The sequence below is a fragment of the Hoplias malabaricus genome, chromosome 3 (genome assembly GCF_029633855.1).
Source record: "Hoplias malabaricus isolate fHopMal1 chromosome 3, fHopMal1.hap1, whole genome shotgun sequence".
Taxonomy (NCBI): Eukaryota; Metazoa; Chordata; class Actinopteri; order Characiformes; family Erythrinidae; genus Hoplias; species Hoplias malabaricus.
Window position 1 is genome coordinate 45649029 of NC_089802.1, and position 24931 is coordinate 45673959.

At 38.3% G+C, this 24931-nt stretch overlaps 1 protein-coding gene across 11 annotated transcripts in view; it reads left to right on the top strand.

The window, feature by feature from the left end:
- The first annotated feature begins 1067 nt into the window (after window positions 1-1067).
- The window catches only part of ralgapb (Ral GTPase activating protein non-catalytic subunit beta), a 35220-nt gene continuing 11356 nt past the window's right edge, over window positions 1068-24931 (top strand). For 3 of the 11 annotated variants that reach the window (XM_066664212.1, XM_066664216.1, XM_066664221.1), the window contains exons 1-19: window positions 1069-1263; window positions 5458-5665; window positions 7136-7338; window positions 8592-8758; window positions 8976-9162; window positions 9584-9715; window positions 9963-10141; window positions 14569-14720; window positions 14953-15157; window positions 16350-16385; window positions 17588-17789; window positions 18451-18618; window positions 18899-19013; window positions 19235-19382; window positions 19623-19687; window positions 19981-20119; window positions 23393-23526; window positions 23840-24022; window positions 24294-24445. In XM_066664212.1, coding sequence (XP_066520309.1) covers window positions 5489-5665; window positions 7136-7338; window positions 8592-8758; window positions 8976-9162; window positions 9584-9715; window positions 9963-10141; window positions 14569-14720; window positions 14953-15157; window positions 16350-16385; window positions 17588-17789; window positions 18451-18618; window positions 18899-19013; window positions 19235-19382; window positions 19623-19687; window positions 19981-20119; window positions 23393-23526; window positions 23840-24022; window positions 24294-24445 — 2744 coding nt within the window. In that variant the 5' untranslated portion in view covers window positions 1069-1263; window positions 5458-5488. Of the gene's footprint in view, window positions 1264-5457; window positions 5666-7135; window positions 7339-8591; window positions 8759-8975; window positions 9163-9583; window positions 9716-9962; window positions 10142-14568; window positions 14721-14952; window positions 15158-16349; window positions 16386-17271; window positions 17353-17587; window positions 17790-18450; window positions 18619-18898; window positions 19014-19234; window positions 19383-19622; window positions 19688-19980; window positions 20120-23392; window positions 23527-23839; window positions 24023-24293; window positions 24446-24931 lie in introns of all 11 variants that reach the window. The other 8 variants (XM_066664210.1, XM_066664213.1, XM_066664214.1 and 5 more) reach the window with 5 other exon arrangements.

Here is a 24931-nt window from a genome sequence, read left to right on the forward strand (position 1 = left end):
CATTGTTACCATTAACACTAGCACTGCATGAAATTTCCTGGGACCACTATAAAATAAACCCCATTTACTTACATGACTTCCATTGTGCAAAGGGAAAAGAACACAGGTACAGGACTAGGGTGGTATCTGTGGGTATGAGTATGTATACGTACTTAAGATGAGCACAGGATCCTGGAGCTGTGTGACTGCGACACGACCTGCTGCGCCACCCTCAAAGTGATGTTTAATTAAATTAATTAATTAATTAATTAATTAAGGCAGCCTTAAGTTTGGATCATTTTAACCCTTTAACTCTGTAAGTCATTTTACAATAATAAATCAACTGTGCCTTCGAGTTCATGTTAGACAGTTCTGGTGAAATGTCATTCTGGTTTAAATCTGGCATTTAATATCTTATGTAAAGTTATCTGTTCAGTGTTATATCTCTCATTCTTACTGGTCTGATAGAATTAATAAAACACTCAAATTCTGACAGCATGTTGTTAAATGTGAGTGAGAGAGTTACACGCCACTTAAAACACTTACAAGAGGTGCTACTTTCTGTGGCACTGATGTAGTGGGGCAAACTAGTTAGTTACTGACCTACAATCATTTTGTATTTCATCAGCTCCACTTACGCCACAGGTCCACTTTAAAGTTCTATAGTTAAAGACTGTAATCCATACGATGCTCTGCATACTTTATTAGCTCCGTTAACCCTATTTTTAATTGTCTGTATCCCCAAAAGACCACCACAGACCACTGTGTTATTTTGGTGACTAATCATTCTCAGCGCTGCAGTGTGGTGGTGGTGTGTCAGTGTGTGTCTAGTTGGTATAAGATCAATCAGAGCAGTGCTGCTGGAGTTTTTAAACATTGTGCCCACTCACTGTCCACACTTGTTTTTGTGTTGTGGACTATTCTCCGTTCCGCAGTGACAATAAGGTGTTTAAAGGTTCCTGCAGTACGGCTTTGTCTGATTTATTTGCAGAAATTGACATTTAAAAGTATCGTTGGTGCCCATATTGGATCACTATCCCCATTACCGTATCGAAAAGTGCTGTTTTGTCTACTCCAGTCTCCGGCCTCCTTGTTCAGAGTGGCGCCCCCTTCCGCGGAGCGTGTTCTCGGCGACGAAGCCAAACCCTGCCGCGGGATGACGGTGGGGAGGAGGATCTGATCCCGCTAATGTTAGTCAGTGACAAAGATGTTGGGAACTTTCTGCAGTTTCTCCGCACAGAAGTCTTGAAAAGCTGCGACTGTTTGCTATGACTCCCGAAGCAGGTAATTTCTGCGGAGCTCTGAACTCGAGCTGTTTGTTCGCTGTGTGTCTCCTCCAGATTGTGTCCCGCAGTGCGGCCTACAACAACACAAGCTAATGGAGATCATGTACCTTGTCTAACACCGAGCTATCAGCTTGGACCCGGAGAGCAGAGCTCATTTCAGTTCAGTTAATGCTGTTTGGGGGAAATGCAGAGTATGTTTCGCTTACGAAGGTGAAGTTTGCTGCTTATACGAATATTCCCTTCCACCTTAAACGGTGCTGCGGCCATTAGTATGTACCGTTAACGTCTGCACTGTTTAAGGTGGAACCGAAAATTCTATACCCTTAATAACAACCAACTTCAGCTTCGTATACAAGTGTAGCAGCGTTTATTGTTACGCGAAATATCCGAATTCAAAGCTAACTTTAGCTTCGTGTAAAACCGAGAGTTTTGATAAGGAGTTTGTTTTGAGGCGTGAATTTAAGCAGAAAATCAGCGCTCGGGTTGTTAGCTACTCACGACACCTGCCCATCGATAACAGTAAACAGACACTGGATCACAGCCTATGATTGATGGTTCTTGTTGGGCAAATGGGGTGTTACTAAGGTTTGGATGGACCAACATTGTCAGTGGAATTAAATGAGTTCATTTCTACGCAGGTTTAGCTCATCGTCTTGCTGCGCTGAGTTGTTTTGCAGCTTAGACGCTAAGGCCGTATCCTAAACAGCTATGTGCACCCTACGTAGTGTTCTTAATAAGTGACAAAAGTACGGCTTTTGCAGTCAAGTTCTTTATTAAATATGCAGCAAGAAGCCTACATGTGACGCTCAGTAAACCTCCTGCACATATAATACCACATTAGATGGAAAACACTTGTTCACTACATAGGTAGTATTAATCCATTTGAGATTCTGCCTAAATTAGCTTACTAGCCTTGGCTAAGGAAGTCATACCAGGATATGGGGTTCAGTGCGTTAGACATTTAGCTGGATTAGCTATCGTACTGTTACCATACTGACAGAGGCCCTGACAAGCTCTGGTTTATGACACCCTAAAACTGCAAATCTTTCCTTGCTCAGAAGTGTAATACATGAATAAGTAACGATTTCTAGCAGTTCTGGTATTTTTTGTTTATTTGACCTGTTTCATTAAAACCATTGTTTGAGGGAGAGGAAACAATGTTGTGCAAAAGCCAGAGACCACCATTAAAGGTCCCCTCTAGTGAAAATCAATAGTTTTGCCTTGTTAACATGTTCATGTGGTGTTGGTTGTATGCTGGAAATACATGCCATGGGGGAATGAGCAGTCAACACCATTGCTGACCATATCAGTTCTGAAACTGCAGTCTTCAATGGCTGGATTCAGACAACTAGGATTTCTTATATCATAAACCTAAGGAAACCAGTCCCATTAACACGCAGGGCTTCGAGCTGCAGGTGAATGGTGAAGGGAAAAGGTGTCAATTGACTTGGGGACTAATTGCTGTTGATGAACTCCCACATTTTGAACCATCTAATCATTTTCTAAGGTATTGGCCAATATTTATTATCAGAAATAATTAGAAATCTTCCAAATCGGTTTGGTGAATCAAGCAGAGTTTCTAGGATACTTCAGTTTTTGTTCAGTATGTAATATGTCCACCCCTTGTCTTTTTTATATTTTCCCTATGTATTTAGAAGACATGCTTGAAATAATTCTCTACAAAAAGATCAGTGTTAGAAGAATGTTACATATTCTGCTGCTTACAATACAATTAATCACATAGGCGTTAAGGGTGTGGAGGTCTGGGCTCTGGGCTGGCCAACGCAGTGTTCTGAGAACACCAGCATGTACTTTGTTTGTTTAGCAAATGTATGTATTTCTTGTTCTTAGTAAAGGTTTCTTGACTGATATACATTCTTTCAGACCCACAGTTGAATTCAGTTCTCAATATGTAGGTGTGGACAGTAAAATCTATACATTTTATGAGATTTTCTCCTGTCTTAATGATGGAAGGTTTAAATACTATCTAATGGTGACAGATTTGGTGGTAAACTAAGCCTAATTGTTAGGACTCTCATTTTTGCAGTAGCTTTGATTAACATGTAGTAGTTTTGGAAAATATATTTATTTACCTTTGACTTTCCCCATTCTAATACAAGTGCATCCTCTTGTAGACTATCTGTGCTCCAGAATGTCTTGTAAAAGTGGTTAATTTGTACTTACTGGTGTTTTGTCTGAGGAATAAATGAAGAAAGATTTCTGGGCTGCACGCTATTGTACACTTCTGTATAGCTACACTATGTGAACAAAAGTATTAGGACAACTTCCCATAACATCTACAGGAGTTTTTATGATGTTCCATTATAAATACATAGGCATTAATATGGAGCTGGTCCCATCTTTGCAGCTATAACAGCTTCCAATCTTCTTGGAAAGGCTTCCAAAATATTTCGAGAATGCCTGTGGGAATTTTTGCCCATTCATCTACAGAAGAGCAGTTGTGAGGTCAGACACTAACACTGGATGAGGAAGGTTGGCTCACAATCTCCATATAAGTTTATCCCAAATGTGTTTGTTGGGGTTGAGGTGAGGGCTCTGTGCTAGTCAGTCTAGTTTTTCCACTCCAATCTCACCCAAGCATGCCTTTATGGACCTTGTTTTGCACACTTGGGCACAGTCATGGTGGAACAGACAAAGGTCTTCCCCAAACTCTTCTTAAATAGTTGAAAGCATACAGTTATCTAAAATTTCTTGGTATTGTGAAGCATTAAAATCTGCCTTCACTGGAACAAAGGGACCTAGGCTAACCCCATAAAACCAACCTTATAGCATTATTCCACCTCCAGAAAACATTACTGTTAGTATAATGTGAATACTGTTACTCGTGAAGTTTCCAGCACAAAGTTTTTATGCTAATGTTGATGCCAGCACTCAGCAGCCCCACTTTGCAATATTGTGGTCTGCTGATTTGTGGCTGAGATGCTGTGGTTCCTAAAATCATCCACTTTTCAATATCACAGTTTATTGTGGAATATCTAGGGAGAAGACATTTCACAAAATGACTTGTTGCAATGGTGGCACCTTACTACAGTACTTTGCTGTATAGTGGTCAGGATCTGATAGCAACTCCAGTTTGTTTTTTGTTGGGTTGCTTCTGATTTATAAACACTGTTACATTGTATTCATCACAGAGAACCAGTATTGACAGCATTCATTCATTTATTAATTTTCATTCATTGTCTGTAATAACCACTTATCCGGTTCAGGGTTGCGGTGGGTCTGTAGCCTACCCGGAATCACTGGGCTCAAGGGAGGGGCACAATTTGGAGGGTGTGTCAGTCCATTGCTGGGTAACACACATTCACTCACACTCATGGGAGGGGACCCATGCGGACACGGGGAGAACACACCAAACTCCCCCAGTCAGTCACACGGAGCGGGACTCAAACACACAACCCCAGGACCCTGGAGCTTTGTGACACTGCCTGTTGTGCCACTGTGCTGCACTTCATATATAGAATAATGATGATAATAATAATGATAATTGTACTCTGTCACCTGTTGCTATTATGCCATGGTTAATTTCCAACACCGCCCATCATTGTTAGCATAGCTATTACGGCTTTTTGGAAATCAGAATTAATTAAAAATGCTTAAGTATTACTAAATATAACTACCACATTACCTGTAGCAATTTACACTTAAATTACTGCTTAGACTGGTTTTGCAGTGCACATGAATAGACAATTATTTGTGAAGGCTTTCTGTGACTGCATGGTTCCCTAGTTAGAGTTACTGTTTGTAGTACGCGAACAGAGGCAGATTGTGGATGTTTCACTGTTGTGGAAACATGATAATGCTCTGCTAAGTTTGCTGAGTTCCGAAAATGAGCAGTGGGAGCAGTTTTCCCTAGTGTCAGTGGAAGAGGTATGCCATACATTGAGCAAAATGCATTGTTGTGATTGTTTTGAGTTACATTTTCATTCTCATTTAACATATGCATTTTGATACAAACACGTCTTTTTTTTGGTCTTAAATATGTAACTGTTTTAATTTCTATTCATAATGAGCGCATTATTCTTGAAATTCACTTTGACTTCTATCAGTGCATTTTGAAACCCTGCTTGTTGTATTGTTCACATCTCTGATTTCACTTCTTCTTCAGCTAGCCTTTGTGATGCATCTGTTTCTAAACTTTCAGTGATTTTTATGACCTTTCTTGTGTTTTCAGATCTTAGCTGGATCCAGTAGAAGCCTCAGCCATGTATTCTGAGTGGAGGTCCTTGCATCTGGTGGTCCAGAGCGATCAGGGCCACCTGAGCGTGCTGCACTCCTACCCATCTAGTGTTGGCCGTGAAGTGGCCAACGCAGTGGTACGCCCCCTAGGGACGGGCCTTGGAGGGCCTGCCCCAGAGTGTATCCTTAAGACTGATAAAGAGGTATGGGGATTATTTATTTATTTATTTATTTAGATGTTTAAGGAAAAAACTAAACAACATCTTTCATATTGATCACAAACTAAATTTGCCAGGTGTTGCAGTTCCCTTCACAGTAAACCTGGTTGCCAGGTTAAACCTACTATGTTACATTGGGCAACAGACCTTGTCAGTAGCTGCCCATATTTTCAATTTTGTTTATCTTTATCCTGGTTTTTTCTTATTTTGGATTTTTTAAGTAATGTCAGTCATATAAATGATTCAAGGCCAGAGTTATTTTTAGAAAAATATTTCTGGAGTGTTCAGTTGTGAAGTTGCTATCACAGGCAGGGCAAGGCAGTGGTGTGCCTATTTTAGTAAAGCCATATTCTTTGCTAGCAGGACAAAGCATTTCTGTTTGCTTGATGCATTTACATGATTGTGCCTTGGAAATATTCATAGGAAACATTCAGGAAATGTTCTTTTTTTTGCTTTGTTGGCATGCGAACCAGGTTGTCTTCAGATATGTTTGTTTGTAAAAGAGCATGTAGGCTATCATTTGTTTTGTGTTTTTTTTGTGTGTGTGTGTGTGTGTGTGTGTGTGGATTGAATTGCAAATGTTCACTTCATTTTGTGTAAAACTGACTTCCCCCTATGTTACATTGTAGCCGTGGTTCCTGCGGGCTTCTGTGCAGTCTGATAACAGTAGAAGGATATCCTGTGTATTCCCTTCTCCCCCCCCTCTCTGGATCTGATTTTATTGACTGTTCCCATCACTAAGAATCCACACAAGCCTTGTGCTCACTGACAGTGGTTCTTTCGATCTGTGCATAAAAGCCCAAACCTGGTTTTAGGACAGTCTTTCAAGTTTGAAAATTGTTGTAGATTTGGCATTCGTTTAGGCCCAGGTTTTTGGGACATTTGGGATATCACTGTTCTACGTCTGTTTTTTTTTTTTCCAGTAAAAGGCTTTGTAGCCCTACAGTGTCAGTTGCTGGAAATGAGAAGTACAAAGTTAGTGGGTTAGTATGTTCCCACATTATGAACAATAGCTGCATGTAGTTGGAGAAGAACAAATGACTGTTGCTTTTAAACACCATGTGTCATAAAAATTCGAATTTAAGTTTTTAGGCTTGTTTCTTCTGTTAGCAATGTTTGTTTCCAATATGTCTGTGATGTACTTATGGTGGTGGAATTTGTTGTAAATTTAACTCCAGTGTTGAATGTGATTCAGAATTATTTACTGATCAAAGGAGATTCGTATCAGTTGTTAAATGAGTGTATTTTGTTAATGCACTTCTTCTGTAAGAAGTCTTTGCCAGAAATGGGGAGAGGTTGTGGTGTCATTACTGAAAGCAGTTCAGTTCTGTCATACACAAATATTGAAGCCTTCACTCTGATTATCAGAGACCATTTGAAATACACACCATCCATCAGGCATATGGGTTTATAGTTTTGAGTTCACATCTCTGTTTATTCTGTTGTCATTCTTAGGTGAAATGGACTATGGAGGTACTGGGTTATGGTCTGACCCTTCCTCTGGATGGAGATACAGTTAAATTGTGTGTGGATGTCTATACTGACTGGATAATGGCCCTGGTGTCAGCACGAGACTCCATACCCCAGCCCATCATCAAAGAGCCCAACCTTTATGTCCAAACTATCCTCAAACATCTTCACAACCTCTTCCTACCAAGGTAACTGCTTATGTAAGAAAGGCACAGTATTAACCAATGTATGACTTTAAAGAAACTATATAATTAGAATCATGAATCACTAAACTACCTTTTTTTTTATATTCTCAGTACAGCAAATGGTCTTGATGATTTCCAATTTAAATTCAATGAGCATAAAAATAATATATAAATCTAATCTAAAAATATATTATGCAATTAAACATTAATTTTGGAAGCTCCCAGAGTGAAATAAACTTTGAAGAAGTTTGTGGTGTACCTTAGTCTTAAAACATGTGATTAAAAAAAAAAAGACCTGATTTTGTTCTGTATCCTACATAGATTGCACAGGAGTTGTCCTACCTCCTCTTTTGAGTCTCTTCAATCACAGCACTAGACTCAGCTTTATGTGAGAGCGCAAAAACGAGATTATACAGTGCAAAATGCACACAAGTGGCATGGAAAACAAGTGCACTAATTAAATATTGAGAAATAAGAGAATAAGCAAAAATGTCTAAAAACCAGCTCTTCTGCTTCTCACTCCTGGGCTCTTATGATGAACTGAACTGTGGCCCATTCTCATTTAAAGGCTCAGTCGTTATTTACTGTTTAATTTTTGTGTTATGTGTGTTTTGTGCACAGACAATTTATTAAGGCTCCCGTGAAACTTATGAAAAAGAGGTTTTTGGACCTATTTAAGCCCACATTGGGGTCACAGTTCACGATAACCTACTTCACAGATGCACTACAAGCTCTTATTTTTTTTAGGTGTTTTTCATATAAACACAAAATAAAGATATGATTTAAAACATTTTGCTAAACGACAAGAAAAGATCTGATTTCAGTATAAATTTCTGCAGATTTCCTCATTGTAAATGGGATATGCTTTAATATAAAAATAAATAAAAATCCATCAAACTTTCTATTAACCAGTGAAGTACAGCTGTTTCCTCTTCAGAAGATTTCACACGTTATTTAATATAACATTGCTTGCTTGAGAATATGACAGGGTTGTAATGGTAAACTCAGCCTACAGTTTAATGCAGGTCATAACTGAATACTTTTACAATATATTGAAAATGTTTACAAAATTTGAATGACATTAGAGGACAAATGGTAACTGTACACACATTGCATAATCTGCTAATGCAACCAGGCTTGCAGGTACGTACTTGTTTATATTCTAAGAGTGTAAGAATGTATCAGAATATTGTAATATTGCCATACACTGTTACACCTCTAGAATATAGATATCCTCTTTTTTGTCTGTCTCTTAGGCCTGAACACTTCAGCCCAATGCACTTCAGGTTGTGTCAGCAGGTGCTGTCTGCAGTACAGAAACTGGCCCGTGATTCTTCCAGCATGGCAAGAGAAACCTGGGAGGTGCTGCTTCTCTTCCTGCTGCGCATCAACGACACAATGCTCGCCCCACCTACTGTGGGAGGTCAGTAGCCATAGGAACAGTCTACTGCTTCCCTTACTGTTTTCCCCATTCCAGACAGCAATGCAGTCTCTATACTCTTTATCTTGTAACTTAATTGTCCTGAGATTCCCAGAGCTTATTTTGACCCAGTAAGAATGTTATCTCTTGTGTTCATGGGGGGGAAATGCTGCGTGCTATTTCTGAGTGTTTACAAGCCTGCTATTTTTGTCCTCTCTAGGTGGGATAGCTGAAAAGCTAGCTGAGAAGCTGATCAGTGTACTGTTTGAGGTCTGGTTTCTGGCCTGCACACGTTGTTTCCCCACCCCGCCATACTGGAAGACTGCCAGAGAGATGCTGGCTAACTGGAGACACCACCCTCCAGTGGTGGAGCAGTGGAGCAAAGTTATTGCCGCTCTCACCTCCAGGTAGATTTTTACACACAAATAAATATATATATAATGTGTGTGTGTGTGAATATCATCTTGTTCATCATGTATCATCAGAGATGGAGTGCTCTAGTGCTACTTTAAAGAAGAGATCACATTAGTTCAGTTTTAAAATCTGTTTATAAGCTGATATGACTATTGTACTGTAATATAAATCAGAAAAAGGAATGTGATTTTGCCGTTGGCACTGCATTTTAGTCATTTACTACTCTTAACTTGTTTGGGAAACCAAAGTTAAATGTTTTAAGAATTGTAGACATTTTACACTATAGAAATAATTATGATGTATTACATATATTCTTTGTTTTCTGTGTTTGACTAATGGGATTTATACATTTGTTTACTGATTTAATAAAACCATTTCCTTGTGTAAGGCAGTTTCACTATGTGTCTGCTTCAGGCTCCTGAGGTTCACGTACGGACCGTCCTTCCCTCCATTTAAAGTGCCAGAGGAGGATGCTAGTCTTATTCCTGCAGAAATGGACAATGACTGCGTTGCACAGACTTGGTATCGCTTCCTACACATGCTCAGGTACACACATTATTTTATCTTCATTCATTGTACACAATGGAAACATATTTATTTATTTTATTTCCTCAAGTCTCAAGTTACTTTGATATGCTTATGATGTTTCGGGATTATCAACAAGATCTTCATTATTATCATATGTTTATATTCCTTTTTTCTAGACCAAATGTTTCCTGAATGTCAGTCTGTTCTCTTGCTTCAGCATGACATGAATGATGCAAATAACTCCTCTACTGTTTACCTCCCTCAGTAACCCAGTGGACTTGAGTAACCCTGTGATCGTGAGCTCCACTCCCAAATTTCAAGAGCAGTTGCTGGGTGTGAGCAGTGTGCCTCAGGAGGTGATTCAGCACCCCTGCCTCAAGCAGCTGCCTCAGATCTTCTTTAGGGCCATGAGGGGCATCAGCTGTCTGGTGGATGCTTTTCTAGGTAAGAGAGGATGGATTTAATCTGAACTTGAAGTAGTACATAGCCCTGTTGACATATTCATGACATGTGACTCGTTAATAAGAACAAGTCAGATTGACTACATTTTCTAAATAGTTGAGAGCTTGATGAGATTCTTTAAACTCTTTACAATTACATCAGTAATCCTACCCAGAAATAGATTGTGGGCTGCACTAATTGTTATTTTCGCTGCCTTTATTGAGGCATATGTTTAAATGTTAATGCACAATTAAGAAAGACATTTACTGATGATTGTCTTGTACGAAATAATTATATTTTGATTTGCCTCATACATTGACTTGTTTTTCTTAATGTTCCAGTTTCAGATTTTATGTGAGCTGTGATCTGTGCCACAGTTTTATTCTGTTTCCTTCTCTAGGTGTGGCAGTATTTAAGACAAACAAGTGTCATGAAACTCTGCCCTCTCATGGTACTCAGAATAATTGCACCTTCTGTTTTCACTGCTGTGATGCAAATCTGGTCTATAAGAGTTCATTCAAATGACAGTTACGAACATTATTGGTCACTTGATTCAACAAGAATTCCTTCAAATGAGAATGCTGCACTGTATTGCTGATAGTAGTGCTTACTAGTCTGACTAACCCAAGTCACTTGGCACCAGGGGTGGGCAAAATGGCAAGAATACAATATTAACATATTTTACGACTTCTTTACTACAAGATATGCGTGATGATTTTGGGAACAGACATAAATACTAACATAAGCTACGAACTGAATAGTTTTATTCAGTGTTTCATTATACTGCACTTCACTATATCCAGATTAACGGGAATAATTACCTGCTCTTTGTAATGCAACATGCAGCTCATTGGTGTTCAGTTGTTGATGATATCCATAATGTTTTCAGAATGTTCTATTTTAATATGTTTGAGTTCAAATCATGTAATGACATGCATGTGACAACATTTATCATTACAACAATTAATATCGCCCTATAACATCCCATCATTTTGTTGCCATGCACAAATAAAAATCAGGACTTGTAGTCATGTTACTGAAGCTTGTCACGTAGTTCCCCATAGGCCTTTAAACACACAGTCTGAAAAGAACATATTTCAGATGCACAGCAATGTAGATGTGAAATTGTTTGCTTCCTCTTGTGCTTCCCACTTCACTTGCAAGCCTCTTTGCTTTACTCTTCAGACTAATTAGCAGCGTGTGCTGTAGGTGTAATTACAAATTACTAAACACTTTGTGTCTTTCTTGGGAAGTGTGTGTGTGGGGGTTGAGATGTGTTTAACCCTGCATCAGTGGAACTATTATGTTTCTTTTTTTCTCAGGAACAACAGTGTCTAGGAGCTATATACGAGAGAGACTTCCCTCTCTAGGTATACTAAACCTGAACAACCTAATCAAATAATGACTAACCTAGTACGGGGTTAGTCTCACTTCATGCCTGATTCTTTTTTTGGGTGGAGTAGTATGTAGGTTGTGTTGAAGGGTCATCAATGAATATAGACTTGTAGTCTTGGCAATTCTACTCACATAAATACCAGGGATTACAAACATAAACAGAAATAACTGGAGTCACTTCAGTTGAATGAAGAAAAAAATACACTATGTAGAAAACCCAATGTCTGGGAAATGTTTACACATTTTTAAAAAACGCAATAAAAACGAGAATCCGTGATTTGTTTAATTCCCTTGAACATGTATTTAACGGAGAAAGCTCTGGTTTCCTCCCACAGTCCAAAAACACACATTGGTAGGTGGATTGGCGACTCAAAAGTGTCCGTAGGTGTGAGTGAATGTGTGAGTGTGTTGCCCTGTGAAGGACTGGTGCCCCCTCCAGGGTGTATTCCTGCTTTGCATCCAGTGATTCCGGGTAGGCTCCGGACCCACCGCGACACTGAACTGGATAAGTGCTTACAGACAATGAATGAATGAATGAATGAATGTATTTAACTGAGAAATGTGCAAAGAAATGACCTTCATTGTTTTCACTGCCCAGTGTGATAGAATTTTATAATTAGAAACAGATTTGAATTTGATGCCTGTAACACATAACTGTGTGGTCTGAAAGACCGCGGAAATGAGAGCTGTGGTCAGCTGAGTTAATGTTTCAGCTTGTTTTCAGGAAAACAGATGTTGAGTTCTCCATGCCTAAGATTAAAGTGAACATCCAGAGTGTTATAAGCGAAAGATGATAAAGCCGCCTTCATTGTAATGGGGAGGAGGGCATCAGTGCTCATGGCATGGGTGAGTAACATATGTACAAAGGTACCATTTATTCAAATACATATATTGGGATTTTAGAGAGAGATGCTGCCATGAACATGAAGGCATTTTCCCAGGAAGTCCATTTTTATTTCAGCAAGACAATGCCAGACCTAATTCTGCACATGCTACAACAGAGTGGCTTCATAGACATAGGGCTTGACAGGCTTGCCTACAGTCCATCTCTGTGTCTCTTTGAAAATGTATGATGGACCATGAAGAGAATAATTAGACAGCTCTAACCACAGGCTGTTGAGCAGCTGAAGTCTTGTATTCGGTGAGAATGGGCAAAAACTCCACTTGCCAAACCCTCAGTTTCTAAATGAACAAAAAAGTGTCATTTAAAAAAAATGTGATATTAAAGTTTTGTGGTGTGTTGCAGGCATCAAATTTGAAATTTTGTTGTATTAACAAAAACTAATTTAGCTGGTCAGTAACAAAATTGGAAATCTTTCTAATTCTGTCTGTTAAATAAATATTCAAAAGAATGAACAAATCACAGATTCTTGTTACTGCTTTCTAAAAAATCCCAGCTTTTCCACAAATGAGGATTGTAATAAAACAAAACTTAAACAAATTTGTTTCTAATCCCTACTTTGTGAATTCTTCTGCTTTGTAAGGTGAGCTGCGAGTGTGATTGTGAGTGTGTTGCCAGTTATTTTGATATGTCTTCATTTTTAATCCTGTTTATCCCCAGGTGTTGCTGTAACTAGGAACAATTTTCGTGACAGGCTACCAGCCTATGGTATTTTCTTTTAAATGTGCTCCTGACAAATCATGGGAACATTACTTGGATCAGGATGTTGCTTGGGTTGGAGTTTGATTGGGTGGTTAAAATGGTGCATGTGCAAGTGATGAGGAAAAGCACAAGATCAATGTAATTTTCTTTACCTTAAATGTATCATAACTTTGATGTGTTGGGTATGGGGGCCAGTGTAATGGAGAAAGCATGATGACAAAACAGAGAAACGCTCAAACGTTACGTGGCTTTGAACCCTTAGAAAAGGAATATTCAACTTCTGAAGGACTGGTGTCTAGCAGAGTTTGGTGATTGTTCTGCTGAAAAACTGAGCGTATTTGAGTAATTGTGCTCAGATGAATGTTGCAGTGTCAGTTGATACATTAGAGACCAATAAAGAGAAAAATATTATTTTCAGCCTGATATTGAAAATATACCTGAAAATTAAAATGAGTAATTTTACATTGTCCTAGTTCATATTAAATGCAAATCCAATGTTTTTTTTTTTTTTTAATCATTTTAAGATTTTACCACTGACATATTTTTATTTTTAATAATTGGTGATGTGCAAAATCATAGCAGCACAGTCAGCCATAGTAAGCAGTTAAGTAAGTCTATGTAGGTTTACTTTTAGCCTTACGGAACTGTGCTGGACACTGGAACTCCAGGAGCAGAGTTAGAAGAATGCTTTGTTTTGGTATTTGATAGAATGTCTGTAGAGAATAGAACACAAATGCACAGACCTAGAAATGTCTTAGAAATAATGGATGTCTCCAGGCTTGTGTCGGTGTGTTTGTGCAGATGGATTGTGCAACAACAGTCATTTGTTTGCACTTTTACTGACTCTCTGTGGAGACAAGGATTACTTAATCAATGTCAAATTGCTGTACTCACCCAATCAATACTTAATATGCAGCATTGTGAATATTTATTTGTTTGTTTTATTTATTTATCTATGCATGTCTCTGTCTTATGCACATTCTCATGTTATAAAGCATTCAATCCGAACTGAATATTTTGTAGTTCTAGTAGCTGAGACCTGAATGGGCAAGTTTGGAACCGCCTGCTGTTTGATCCGTATAGTATAAATCCTCTTCTCGCAGGGTTTGATTTTGGCAAATGTAGCTCTGCAGCTCCTCCGTGGCACCCTAGATGTCTTGTTTGCATCTTAATGTGACATGCTTAAATGGTGTGCAATTGTTGGTTCCAGACGTTGGCAATTTAAAGTGGTGATTATTGGCTGAATGTGTTGGGTCTGGTCTAAAGTAGCCTCTGTGGTGACAGGTTTATCTCATCGCGAGTAACACTGTCACACCAGTGCCAGAGGCCAGCTTGAAATTGTCAGGTTTACTGAAGCTTATCTTGGTCATTGTCCAAACATCTGATTCAGTCTCATTTTGTCTGTTTTTCTTTTAAAATATTAATGTACCAGGTATATCCAGACCTCGGTCAGACAGTGCTCCTCCCACTCCTGTTAACAGACTAAGCATGCCACCGCCCCCAACAACCACCAACACAACGCCCCCTCACAGTCGCAGGCACAAGCCCACAGCAGTCACCAAGACGACCAGCAAAGCCACAACGGTATGACCCTTCATCGAGAGATTATGGTCTGTTATACAGTATACAGTAATTTGAGCCTTTGAATACTTATACTTGCTTCAAGTTTACAACAAAATATATAATTTTTTTTCCCCAAGAAATGACATGTATATTGTTGTTTATAACATGAACACATGCACAAGGGGGCAGTGTCTTCAAGCGAGTAAGATTTTATTTATTTATTTATTTATTTATTTTTTGCTTGATTTTACAGACTGGCCAACCCAAAGTGTCGCATCAACCCTCCTCTTCTCCCCTGTCCAGTCCAAACCAGACAAGCTCAGAGCCAAGACCCTTACCTGCTCCCACCAGGCCAAAGGTCAACAGTGTGTTGAACCTGTTTGGACAGTGGTTGTTCGATGCTGCACTTGTCCATTGCAAACTCCATTCTGGCCTTAGCAGAGAAAGTAGTATGACTGGTAAGATGTTTGCAGGTCTTAGATCCTCTAATACTTTATTACATCTTATTGCTGTAACTTGGTTTAGTTATTTTCTTTTTCTCATTTATCTCTCTTCCTTTTCTGGTTAGTGTTTTATTTTCATTCTTCTTTTTCTCATATTAAAAATAGGCTATTCCTACCTGCAAGATTGTACCTCTTTTGGGGCTTGGCGTGACATGAGATTAGCTATAATGTTATGAAGCAATGTTAGAATGCACTGATCAGCTCAGAATACACTCTGTACTCGTGCTAAAATATGTTAATGTTATTGAGTAGAAAAATAGAAACATTAGCTCATAGGTTGCAGTTCTTTAATCTTTGAGAAACAAAAACTGAGTTGCTAAGAAAAATTTAGAATGTCAGATACATCGATGGATGGGTGTGTATTACAATTATTTTTAATATAACTTTTATACTTGTGTTCTGTACTCCATTTTCTTAAGATTAAAATGGTAGCGCAATATCAGGACATTTTCTAAGCACAGAAGAACTGCCATGGTTATTTTTTTTTACTTGCTGTTTTATGTTATAGAATGTTTGCCACCATTTTGCACTTTGAATGTTAGATTATACTTGTGTGTGAAAAGACTTTACTGCATTATAGCTCTCATGGTTATAGATTAATAATTATTATTATTTTTATTTACTATTGTTATTTGTACTGCTAAATCAGTAATCTCCCACCAGGATAGTGTATGTCATAACAAGGATTATGGACTACATTAAGCATTTCTCTGTTAATTTGTGAAATTGTACTTTAGTGAAGCTGAATTTTCATTTATAATTCAGTAAATTAAGGGGATTTGAAAACCAAACTGAGCCTTGATAAACATCTTTTGACATTTACAGAAATTGAAACCGTATTCTGAGCTGAATGTCAAACCATTGAGGTTGTTCTGAAATCTGGGTAGTTTTAGATAGGCTGATTTGTCCATTTTATGTTTGCTTTTTTCTTTTCTCGTTCCATTTCTATTCATGCATGATGAATAACCCAATCTCAGTACCTTGTTAAAGCCACTGCATTTGCTTCCTAGCTTTTGTCTTCAAAATATCAAAGTATATAAAGACACAAAAACAAAACAAAGAACCGTTCTGACATTCTTCATAGTTTCTGGATCTCTATTCCTGCTGTTCTTTGATTTGTTTCCATTTTATCTCTGTTATCTTGCAGCAACATTTTTCCAAATTCTTCTTTCTTATAAATCTTGTAAGTAGGAACACAAGCTTTACCAGTTGCAATTATTTGGTTAATTTTCCTTTCGTTTTATTTATCTTTTGCTTTGACACCGTCACTTGTTTTGTTGTCACAGTATTGTTTTCTTGGGGCAAGAGATTTGACCATACACTGCTTGGTTCTGGTATTAGGGGTCCGGGGACTATATTGACTGCTGCCCAAATGTCATTGGCTCAAATGCAACAAATATTCTGAATTCCCCCCAGTAAGATAATGATCAGTAGGTTAAAACCATCAGCAAAGGGTTGAGAATGTTTGTTGTGATTGATCATTTTTGGATGCAACTTAACCTACCATCATACAACCAGTTCCTGCCCATATCATCCACCTAAAGGACCTCTACTAACCGATCTTCTCCAAAGAAACACAACAACCAGCGTTGTCCTCAGTTTCGCCTGGTGTTTTACTTTAGTAGCTTCTCTTTGATTTTTCATTTGATTCCTTTTTCTTATGTTTGTTTTAAGTTTTGTATGGATATTTTGCATGTTGTGGATGTTTGTGCAATTTGTTTCTGCCATATTGTGCCTTTTTATTGTGTTGTATATAGATGCTGACCAACAGTTTGTCTTTTTTCAAATTTGTCTCAAACTCCAACCTGATGGGTTTGCTAACAGGGAGGCTGACCAGGAGAGCTTTCTCATTTTTTAATTTTTTTTTGTGTATTTTTTTATTTTGTATTTATTTTTTCCCCAAAAAAGTCCCTGTTCTTCGAGATGCAGGATCTTTATCATTTATGTTTTTTTAACTAAAAGTTTTTTTATTTTTATACAAAAGGATACATTGGCAGGGGTGTTGTCAAGATGTTACAGGTGTAGCTCCAACATCAGATACATATTTAATAGAGGTTACTGTCTTACAGAGATGATGATGAAACATGGCCAAATCGTATGCTCTGAGCAACTGAATGACCAGGACAGGAATCATAATGAAAAGAGGAATGGTCTGTAAGATAAAGAACAGTTACTCTTGATGAAACATTCTAAATTTTAAGCAGTATATTAAAATTAGAGTGAAATATCCCAAATTAGATACACCATAATCACTAAAGACTATTTGGTCTGTGGATCTCTTTGTCTGTTATCCCTGTTAAGACCATTTTTACCAAGAGTATAAAACTGTCACTTAGAATTTGCTCCTTTCCTGTTCTTCTTTCTCTCTCTTTCTCATTTTTTCAGCCCTTGCAACTCAGGCTGGAGTTGAGTTGAGGAGAAAAGGCTCCCAGTTATCTACTGACACCATGGTGTCGAATCCCATGTTTGATGCCAATGAGTTTCCGGACAATTATGAGTCTGGTCGAGCAGAGGCCTGTGGAACTCTATGCAGAATCTTCTGCAGCAAAAAAACAGGAGAAGAAATTCTACCTGTCTACCTGTCCAGGTAATGAAGAGTCAGGTTAAACAGGTTAAATAATACTCTTTCAAAGAAGTTGAATATATATATATATATATATGTGTGTGTGTGATATATTTTTTGGTCTGTTCTCCATTAAATTTTAATCAAGTGAAAACATTAGCTTGTCCCCCTAATTGCTGGGGAAAAGTGGAAATACAAGGTTTTGTTCTAAATTTACTATTCCAGTATTCGTGATGCTTATAAAAGACAGTGTTTTGAAAACATAACAGTTAATGCACACAGGTGATGCAACAGTTCAGAGCCTGCCATTCAAGTTCAGTAACTGTGAGTATCAAACAGCACGCAGGAACAATGTGTCAGCATGTTTTCAATCATCAGATGTACATTATACTCTGATGAAAGTTACACTGGTAGCATGAGACCATCATGAGTTTATTGTTGTCTGCTCTTCAGCCTGCAGTTTTGTGTTTAATATATTTGGTTCCTAGTAAGTTTGGAAGAGGAATCAAGTCACTTTTTGCTGTATAATCAAATAAAGCAATATTGCTTTGATTGTTTAAGACAAAACATATGGTTGAGACATTCTAAAAAGATCCAGAAAAGGTATTGTTCTTAAACTCAGTTAAGCTGTACTTTTTTTTTTTTTTTTTCCTCCATGTGATATCTGTTCTTTTTTTCTTCTCAGGTTCTACATGGTCCTCATCCAGGGTCTTCAGATTTCTGACTTCATATGCAGGCCAGTTTTAGCCAGCATTATCCTGAACTCCTCAGCTCTGTTCTGCTCTGATCTAAAAGGAATTAATGTAGTGGTTCCATACTTTATATCTGCACTGGAAATTATTCTACCTGATCGGTAAGCATGCAGAATTATATAAAATAGCTTCCAAAGGAACAGTGTCTGTCGGTTTTTTAGATTGATGTTTGAGGTTTCACAAAACCCAAGTTTTTTTATATCCTAACACCTTCAGGCCAGGATTTTAAAATGTGCTTATGGCAAGTCTTAGACTAGAGTGACCATAGTGACTAGAAATTTCAGAAAATGTGTAATTGTTATACCACCCACAATTTATTGAAGCTCCATGATGTGGATCCAAATTGTTTTGGAAGTTTTAATGATTCTTCATGTCTTTCAGTGAATTGACCAAATTTAAGTCGTATGTGAACCCCACTGAACTGAGAAGAGCTTCCATTAACATTTTGCTGTCCATGCTGCCTCTGCCACACCACTTCGGCAACGTCAAATCTGAGGTATGACATTAAATGTTGCTGATAGAAGGCCCTTCATGACTGACAGGTTTAACCAAAGGTTTGTGGTATACAATATAGTAATTATGAACCGTTAACATATGTTTTAAGAAAAGTAATCCATTATTTTGATTCTAATATCATAATAGAACATTTTCATTTTCGTCAAACCCTGCTGCTGACTTAGGTGACTAATGTAATTGAATTTCTAATCTTGTATTCAGGTTCTCTTAGAAGGTAAATTCAGCAATGATGACAACTCGCTTCACGATAAAGCAGTAACCTTCCTCTCACTGAAGCTTCGACTTGTCAATATCTTGATCGGTGCCCTGCAGACAGAGACAGACCCCATCAACACACAGATGATACTAGGTTTGTTTCCTCTGTACCTTATTTTACTACTTATTGTTCATGTACTTTTTTGTACAAGTTTTGGGGAAAAAAAAAAAGATTTTATATATATATATATATATATATATATATATATATATATATATATATATATATATATATATATAATAAAAAAAAATATATATTAATAGGTTAATCTAAATGTGTTTAATGTTACTTTAGCACTATGTCAGTTTTGAAAATGTTGTTTTCTTTCCACAGCTGCAATGTTGAATATTGTTCAGGATTCAGCACTTTTGGAGTCTATAGGTGCCCAAGCAGAAGTAGTAAGTTCACCATTCTTATAAGTTGATCCTATATAATATAACATGATATATGATATGATCCCCGAGTCCTAGTCAGTGAGAAATACAGTCATAGGAAAATGTTCCTAGAATTTTCCTGGTAAAGTCCAAAGCTTTTATATTTTAGTTGAACATATGTATAAACAGATGTGTATTCTGTAATACAGTGTGTTATCTACAGCAGAATTAAGACAGAAAAATATCTGCATTCATGCCATTTTATTTAGTTTGTTTATTTACTGCAATGCTGACTTCTGTCTTCTTACCATGTGTAGGGAAGTGTGGATGGAAGTCATCCCTTGGCTAAGAGCCATAGTCGCAATAACAGTGGAATCAGCAATGCAAGTGCAGGCAGCTCAGAGGCCACCACTCCAGACAGCGAGAGACCCGCCCAGGCACTGCTGAGAGACTATGGTAAATTCTAGAACATGTAAAGATAATGGTCATAGATTGTACAGTAAAGTCAAATTCAGCTGCTTGTTGTCCGCTGCATTTGCATCTATATATATTTTTTTCAGAGATAACTAGAACTGTCTCTTGTAATGCATGGACTGTTTTAAATCGACTTAAATGTTTCAAACATGTTTGTTTGAATTGTCCAAACATATACTGTGCGTTGCTTATTGTCTGTAAGGCATGGTGTCTTTATAGGCTTGGCATTGTCTAAAAAATATTTCTTGCTGATTGTTTTGAATGCCTCTTTCTGAATATGTGTGTAGTAGATGATCTAGCCTGTGAACCAAAATTTCAGTTTCTCAGACAAACTGCTGCTGTAACTGTTTGCATGTGCATCAATAGTCCGATGGGAATCTAAGACTGACTGTCTCACTACGCTAAGAAATGTAAATGGAAAGGCACAGCTGTCATAAGCATAAAGTCCAGGGCAATATTGACCAAACAGTTTATAGATTTGGACAAGTGTTCATTTTTCGCTTAGAAACGAAAAGGCACACCTCATGACTAGGGCTGGACGATATGGCCAAAATTTATATTACGATATATTTCTTAATTTTGGTCAGTACGATATAATTTCGATATGGATATGAACAACATAAAATCCACTGAAAAACTTGTAGGAACAAAACATGACATCACCATCAAACATAAACCTCTTGTCTTTGTCAATATTAATATTTGAAACCTACATTTAAAATTGAGTGCTGAACTGACAACAGTGCCCTGTAATGGCCTTTGGTCAGTGACAGATGCTGAAAATAATGTATATTGAAATATTTAATATGTGTTTAAAATTCATATAATTGTTATTGAAACATTTAATATTGCGATATATATTGATATTGAATTATCGTCCAGCCCCACTCATGGCAAACGTTTTTTTTCCAGATTGGATGATAAGAGTATGTACAAACCGGATTCCAAAAAAGTTGGGACACTAAACAAATTGTGAATAAAAACTAAATGCAATGATGTGGAGGTGCCAACATCTAATATTATATTCAGAATAGAACACAAATCACAGATCAAAAGTTTAAACTGAGAGAATGTATAATTTTAAGGGAAAAATATGTTTCAAATTTTCATGGCGTCAACATATCCCAAAAAAGTTGGGACAAGGCCATTTTTTACCAGTGTGTGGCATCCCCCCTTCTTCTTACAACACTCCACAGACGTCTGGGGACAGAGGAGACCAGTTTCTCAGGTTTAGAAATAGGAATGCTCTCCCATTCATGTCGAATACAGGCCTCTAACTGTTCTATCGTCTTGGGCTTTCTTTGTCGCACCTTCCTCTTTATGATGTTCCAAATGTTCTCTATAGATGAAAGATCTGGACTGCAGGCTGGCCATTTCAGTACCCGGATCCTTCTCCTACGTAGCCATGATGTTGTGATTGCTGCAGAATGTGCTCTTGTTGAAAAATGCAGGGTCTTCCCTGAAAGAGATGACATCTAGATGGGAGCATATGTTGTTCTAGAACCTGAACATAGTTCTCTGCATTAATGGTGCCTTTCCAGACATGCAAGCTGGCCATGCCACAAGCACTCATGCAACCCCATACCATCAGTGATGCAGGCTTCTGAACGGAGCGTTGATAACAACTTGTTCCAAATGTTCCAAATGTTCTCTATAGATGAAAGATCTGGACTGCAGGCTGGCCATTTCAGTACCCGGATCCTTCTCCTACGTAGCCATGATGTTGTGATTGCTGCAGAATGTGCTCTTGTTGAAAAATGCAGGGTCTTCCCTGAAAGAGATGACATCTAGATGGGAGCATATGTTGTTCTAGAACCTGAACATAGTTCTCTGCATTAATGGTGCCTTTCCAGACATGCAAGCTGGCCATGCCACAAGCACTCATGCAACCCCATACCATCAGTGATGCAGGCTTCTGAACGGAGTGTTGATAACAACTTGGGTTATCCTTGTCCTCTCTGGTCCGGATGACATGGCGTCCCAGTGTTCCATAAAGAACTTCAAAACGTGACTCATCTGACCACAGAACAGTCTTCCATTTTGCCACACTCCATTTTAAAAGACCCCTGGCCCAGTGCAAACGTCTGAGCTTGTGGAGCTTCTTTAGAAATGGCTTCCTCTTTGCACTGTAGAGTTCTGCTGGCAACGGCGGATGTCACAGTGGATTGTTTTCACTGACCATGCTTTCTGGAAACAATCCTGAGCCCATTCTGTTATTTTCTTGACAGTGGCATTCCTCTTTGAGGTGCAGTGACGTTTAAGGGCCCGAAGATCACGAGCATCCAGTAGAGTTTTACGGCCTTGACCCTTATGTACAGCAATTGTTCCAGATTCTCTGAATCTTTTGATGATGTTATGCACGGTTGATGATGATAACTTAAAAGTCTTAACAAGCTATTTTATGCTGGGTAACACCATTCTGGTATTGCTGCACTATCTTTCTGCGCAACAATGGTGGAATTGGTGATCCTCTTACCATCTTGGCTTCAGAGAGACATTGACACTCTGAGAAGCTCTTTTTATTCCCAATCATGTTGTCAATTGACCTAATTTGTGTTAATTGGTCTTCCAGCTGTTCGTTATATGCTCAATTTCCTTTTTCCAGCCACTTATTGCTAGTTGTCCCAACGTTTTTGGGATTTGTTGACACTGTGAAATTTTGAATCAACATATTTTTCCTTTAAAATGTTACATTTACTCAGATTAAACTTTTGATCTGTCATCTATGTTCTATTACGAATATAATATTCATTATCAATTATCAATATTTGCCATCTCCACATCATTGCATTCAGTTTTTATTCACAATATGTTTAGTGGCCCAACTTTTTTGGAATCCAGTTTGTAGTTTGAAAATACAATACAGACTGTTTTAAAACAGTGGGAAAGTTCTATGTAATTGAACTGAGGTGCTTTGTGTGCATGTATAGAATGCTATTAAAAACGCTAGTCTCTTGTAAATTGCTTGCTTCAGTCCAGGTTTTTTTAGACTGAGTTTATAGTTTGAGTGTTTTTTTTTTTTTTGTAAAATAGAACAATGCCAATTTGTTATTTATTTGACTGTTGATTATTTGCAAGACCGATGTAGAGCAGCATATTTCACTTATTAGAACACCTGCATGTGTGCGTGAGCATACGTGTGCTTGTGTGTATGACATTATGTGGCTGCTGGCTGTGTGTCTGTGCTTGGCTTGGCGTGGCGTGTGTGTGTGCGACTAACCCGCTCTCTGTGGCGTGCTGTGTGTCATATCCCAGCTCTCCACACAGACACGGCGGCTGGCCTGCTGATCCGCAGCATCCATCTGGTCACTCAGAGACTAAACTCACAGTGGAGGCCTGACATGAGCATCTCGCTCGCTGCTCTCGAACTTCTCGCGGGACTCGCCAAGGTACATTTTTGTTTTATAATACCCTGGCATTTCAGTATAAATTAGCAAGATTACCATGAATACAATACATTTAAGGCCAGAATCTGCAGGGGAATGCAAGGTCATGATTTAAACTATTAATATCACAATATATCTTTACAACTATAGATTACTTTTAAGAGTATTATTGCATTTAAATATATTTTGCTGAATTTTCAGATATGCACAGAAGACAGAATGTGCTTAAAAGCCATCACAGTATCGATCACAATGCAGTTTGTCCTGAATGAAAATATGAGAATGTTATTTCCATATATTGTGTCCTGGTTATTAGGTAAAGGCAAGTGTGGAGTCAGCGGATCGCAAAAGAGCGGTCAGTTCGGTCTGTGTCTATATTGTGTACCAGTGCAGTCGACCAGCTCCCCTCCACTCCAGAGACCTGCACTCCATGATCGTAGCTGCTTTCCAGTGCCTGTGTGTGTGGCTAACAGAGCATCCTGACATGCTCAATGAGAAGGTATGAGCATCCAGATAATCTTGTTAAGGCCATTGGAGTAGGGACCATTACAGCAGTAATGTACTGCAGCACATCCTTAATATAAATAACGTAGCTCATCAACATCCAAACCAGTACCTCCATATGAAGGGTCAAATAGATTGTGTATATCTTCTAACTTAGTTGGGTATGAGTCTGTTATCATAATTATTGTTCTTTTGATGAGCAGTGCTTAATAGTCTACTCTCTCATAGTATCATGGTTAACTGCATAATGTATCTGTGTGTTATAGGACTGCCTTATAGAAGTATTAGAGATCGTGGAACTGGGCATCTCGGGTAGCAAGTCAAAGACTGGTGAACAGGAAGTGAGATATAAAGGTGACAAAGAGCATAACCCTGCCTCAATGAGGGTCAAAGATGCAGCTGAAGCCACGTTGTCATGGTGAGTTTGTGAAGTTGTGTTGTGAGATTTAATCTATATAGCCAAAGGTTTGTGAAGTCAGCTCATTGAATATCTCTCCTATAATGAAGGTTATTAATAGATAGTTTGTCCTCCATTTGCATCAGTAACAGCTTCTACATCTGTGCGCAGAGTTGACTGCATTAGTCATAGAAGCAAATAACAGTAAAGGACGATTAGTTTTGGAACAAACTCTCCAACTCATTGAAAGTGGTAATTGAAATGTGATGACTCCAGAGAAAGCATTACCGCTGCGCCGATGTTGGGTTGGGGTAATTCTACTGTAGCTGACGCTAGACATGGGACACATCAAGATCTATATTTTATGTACAGCTGCTTCAGAGCACATATGCTGTTTGAAAGAGCTAGAGAGCAAAGAAAGAATCACCTGCAAACTGAACTAATAATGCAGGGTAATAACTGACTGAACTCATATTCGTCTGGCATGTCCACCACACCTCTGTTCAT